This window comes from Opisthocomus hoazin, chromosome 2 (assembly GCF_030867145.1).
Source record: "Opisthocomus hoazin isolate bOpiHoa1 chromosome 2, bOpiHoa1.hap1, whole genome shotgun sequence".
NCBI lineage: Eukaryota > Metazoa > Chordata > Aves > Opisthocomiformes > Opisthocomidae > Opisthocomus > Opisthocomus hoazin.
The window spans coordinates 75,496,662-75,501,299 of NC_134415.1; the positions used below are offsets into that span (position 1 = coordinate 75,496,662).

At 42.1% G+C, this 4,638-nt stretch overlaps 1 protein-coding gene across 1 annotated transcript in view; it reads right to left on the reverse strand.

Moving 5' to 3' along the window:
- Positions 1-226: 226 nt before the first annotated feature.
- The window catches only part of RFX6 (regulatory factor X6), a 37,141-nt gene continuing 32,729 nt past the window's right edge, over positions 227-4,638 (reverse strand). Inside the window, exons 15-19 of the mRNA XM_075444892.1 lie at positions 3,846-4,055; positions 2,802-3,311; positions 1,583-1,801; positions 1,409-1,411; positions 227-393 (exon numbers count right to left, since the gene is read on the reverse strand). Of these exons, the coding sequence (XP_075301007.1) occupies positions 227-393; positions 1,409-1,411; positions 1,583-1,801; positions 2,802-3,311; positions 3,846-4,055 (1,109 nt within the window). The remainder of the gene's footprint in view (positions 394-1,408; positions 1,412-1,582; positions 1,802-2,801; positions 3,312-3,845; positions 4,056-4,638) is intronic.

A 4,638-nucleotide genomic window follows, 5' to 3' on the forward strand; every position in this document is an offset into this window, starting at 1 on the left:
ACTGAAAAGCTGTAATGGTAAGGGCAATCCCGTGTGATTCACAGGCAGGACCCAATCTGAATATAGTCATTTTTTTGTGTGGAGGGCTGCTAATATCTCTAAAATGGCTCCTTTAACACCTATATATAATACTTTCCTATTCCACCAACTTGAAGGGCATTGTCATCATAGCCTTAACGTTTGGATTTGGAAAGTAAGCTTAAGGCACTGGCATGTCTCTCCCAGTTCAGGTTCCTCCAGCAGCTGCTCCCATGAAGACAGTGTTAATTGGTGGTAAAGACGACACCATATCTCTGCTTGGTGGGCCATGGGACTCCAAATTATCCTGAGAAGGGAACTGACCAGATGTTCCATACATACACTGGGAAGAAGATGTGGTTTGCATGTTTGAAGCTGTGGGAAAAAAAGGTTACCATCATCGCAAGTTTTCTATCTATAGAATTTAACAAAAAACACAATTCAATTTCATCTGATGGAAACACTTATCTACCAGGCACACCATCTGAAGGACAGAAATGTCAACACTTCTATACTTCACTCAATTTACCTGTATTTCTGTAACTTTTCTTCATTGGCTCCTCATGCCATCAGGGAACAGATCAAAACCCATGTATATATAAACTCTGCTAAAAATCCAGCTACAAGTCTGAAGTTTACAGATTGCATATGAGCCATCTTCTATGAAAGATGCGCAAAGCTATTTATGCTTTAAATTTAGATTGAGCACTATGCTTGTCTTTGCATACTTTGCACCATTCAGGTCCATATTCACTGGTGGTACCACCACCACCACCCAGCACATATCATCATAGAATACAGAAGGTACTTGATGGGCACAGTCCCTGTGTGGCGGTGCTGGGTTTTTCACCCTCTTTAGCATCCTTTAAAGAACTTAGCACTGAATTCTTGCAGAGCCTTAATGAGGCAAGTGATGTCTGATCTTCTGTGCAAGGTTAACAGGTAAGTAGTAGGAAGAGGTTATCTTGTGGAGAAACAAATGGTGCCCTAGTTTATGTCTTCCATGCAACCCTTTCTGCAACGTGAGACCAAACTCAGCTGTCATTTCTTTAATGCATATACCAAAACCAACCCTTTGAGGTTAGGTACTTACACCCAAGATTCACTGTCAGTGGGAGCTTTGCCTAACACACACAGTTGTTCAAGCACAGGACAGGAAGGGACTATACCACAGGATATATATATTGAGACATCCCTGACCCAGGGTTCATTTGATCGGTTTGAAGTGAGGATCCTTAAGCACCCTTAGAAGAGCTCAGTCCTTTATTAGCTCACTTAATTGTCAGAAAGTGTTTCCTAACACGTATTTTTCTGCTATTCAGGCCAGTCATTCCACTCCTCATGGACAATGGATCATAGTCCTCCTTATGGGAGTGAAGACTTCTTAAACCCACTGTCCTGCAATTTTAAGGAAAACACATCTTATGATACATCCTAGGTACTGAGCTATTTTATCTCTATATTGCATCTCATATACTGTATATGTGAGTTACAGTTTAATACTCCTCATTTGTTAGGATGCTAAAAAGTTCATAGCTCTTCCTCAGTCATTTGCTATACTTACGCATAGGAGTCCGACAGACAATTGAAGGTGAGGACTCTGCATAGTACGAGCTTGTTTGTTTTCTTCCGCTGTCATCCAAGATATTCAGTGGATCATGTATATCATTGTATGATGGCAATGATCGAATGCTGCTTACACTGCTGATTACAGAAACATGTTGATCCACCATTGTTCCAAGTCTGTGAGATTCTGGATAATTAATATGGTTTCCATAATATCCTATTGACAAGAGATTGGAAAAAAGCAGAGTGAAATTACTGTTGAAGAGAAAGGGCAGGGTAGGAGCCTGTGATACCCTGGGACAAAGGTTATTGTTACTGGCTGAGTCCCTTGAGAATAAGATTATTTATGCACATATACAGCCTAGTAACATTGGTAACATACGCAGTAACTGAGCCAAAAAAGGAGTGGTAACAAGGGAGTAAAAAGATCCTAAGAGTTCAGTCATGCCTTCAGTACAGAACTGCCCTTCCATTCTAAGTTCAGAAGCAAACAGTAGCCTGCAATCAGTGGCCATAAGAGACACCATGGGGACTCTTATCCACAGGTCAGTGCTCCCTTCTGAAGCTCATAAACAAGGAAAGTATATGTGGGAAAAAAATCTGCATGGTAATACACACTTCTTGCATAAACAAATCCATGTAAAAGCAATATATCCCCTGCCTCTTTTCTCCAGAAGAGCAAAGTGGTTTTGCTGACTATATCCCTGAAGCAAATTGTGGCAATAACTTTGCATTTGAAGTATGAGAAATATTAGGGACAAAGTCTCAAATTAGTGCTAATGCACATTTTTATACTTTGTTTCACCATCCTGACCCTGTGACTAGAATGGTCCATTATCCTGATCCCAGAGTTAAGCTATCTTATGCCTGCTCTGTTTCATAGTTCATGTTTTGGGGGCTTTCCAAAAGACTGTTAAATCACAAGGTCATCCTGGTTTTGCTTCCTTTGTGCAAGACATGGTGGTGGTACCAAAGGAAGATTAGTGTAGGTACAGCAGATGCATTTGAGGTCAACTGAGGATTCACCAGAGGAAAATAAATCCTTAAGCAGCTTGTTAAGCTGCTTTACAATCTCTGTGTGTCATCAAAGAAGTGGAAAACAGGAAGGTATAAATAAGAGCTGAAAAACATCTTCAGCAGAAAAAAAGCAGAGCAAAAGTGTTTTACTCCAGCAAGTAAAGAGAAACAGAAGGGAAAAATAAAATACATATTAATACCGTTGGAAGCATTAGTGGGATATGCTGCTCCTGGGCACGTGGACACTGAGTTGCTCAAGAAATTGAAACTTCCAGTATTCAGAAACTGAATATTGTGTGTGTCCTGAGACATGGATGAGGGACCGTAGCTGGAAGGGGATCTGGCATTGTACGGAGACACAGCACAACTGTTGCTGAAGTAGTCTCTGGAGAACTGCTGTTCACTCAAGGCATTGAATCGGCTGTGCTCTACTCTGTGGTGGTAAACTCCTGAAGTAGAATGGGCTTGAGTTCTGAATATAGCCTGGTAATTGGAATTGTTTCCATAGTGATTCTGACTAGTTTGTGACAAAGTCTGATAAAGGGGTTCTGAGTAGGAAGAGCACTGTGAATGTGTGGATAACACTGGACCTACACTTGGAGGTCTCACAGCCATTGGCCCCTGGTTGATAACACTTCCTCGGCTGACCATGGCTGGCGAAATGGGTGGAGTCATAAGGTGACCAGTGCTTTGAGACAGCTCCATCTGACCTGGAATAAATAAGCATTAGCTGAGATTAGCATTCATACTGCAGTACTGCTGAACAGGGCAGATCTGTTAAGACACTAACCCTCTAATGAAGTGTACATTACCATTTGAAACCTTTACAAACAATATGCATTGGCCGCCACCTATACGATACACATTCTTTAATCCATGGCTTCCGGCTACAAAGCTTCCCACTGTCATTCTCCAACCTGGAGGCTGCCACATTCAGTGGGAAATTCCAGCAGTTACCAGCTTCGTGTGCTCCACATATTACTGTTCATTCTCTCCTCACAAGAACCTCACCAAGCCAAGAGGTATAGGCTAGTTTTACCATTGTTCCAAGAGGATCTACTACTGGCAGGGCTCTACAATGGCCACCTTCTGCAAATCAGCACAGAGGGTGAGCTCATGAAACTTAATTTACTAGAGGTCTTTATAAATGCATATGGTTATTGCTTCTCCTACAGCAGCGTGTTACTGTGGGCTGAAAGACTGACAAGCAAATAAAAGGAGAAACTAGAAGAACTGATACACACCTGTGAGCTGCATATCGTCACTGTCTCCTGTGGTGAAGGGGTTCAGACCAGAAGGTACACTGCTGGGCTGGCTGGCTGACAAGGACACATAGGTTTGCTCTGCTAGACACTCATTTTTGACTGAAGTGTCACTGGGCAGAGGAGCAGCTTTGTTACGATTTGCTAGGAAGCAAGAGCTTGGTGATGCGGTAAAGGTGGCTTTGCTGGCATCTGGAAGAGTAAGTGAAAATTCTTGGCAGCTGTTATGTATGCTCATCGAACATAAATTCACCACTGGTATATAGACAGCGTATGAGCTGCCTGATTTGTTTGTATCTTTGGTTGCTTATTTTAAAAACCCAGTGAAGCCTCCATATTTTGCATGTAGCCCATGAATACAAATACTGCTCTAGTCTTCATCTTCCCAGTGGAACTGTTTGTATCATATTCCCTGACCACAGATCTACCTGACAGAGTATCAGTTCATTATTGAAGCCATCACAGTGAAGGTGTGAAGCAGATTTATTCCCTTAAAGTAAATCATAGACTCATTAAAGCTGAAAAAGAGCTCTAAGATCATCAGGTCCAACCGTCAACCCAACACCACCATGCCTGCTAAACCATGTCCTGAAGTGCAATATCTACACGTTTTTTGAACACCTCCAAGAATGGTGACTCCACCACTTCCCTGGGCAGCCTATTCCAATGCCTGACCGCTCTTTCAGTAAAGAAATTTTTCCTCATATCCAATCTAAACCTCCCCTGACGCAAATTGAGGCCGAATGTCAAGTAAATTGCACGGACTAAATCAGGC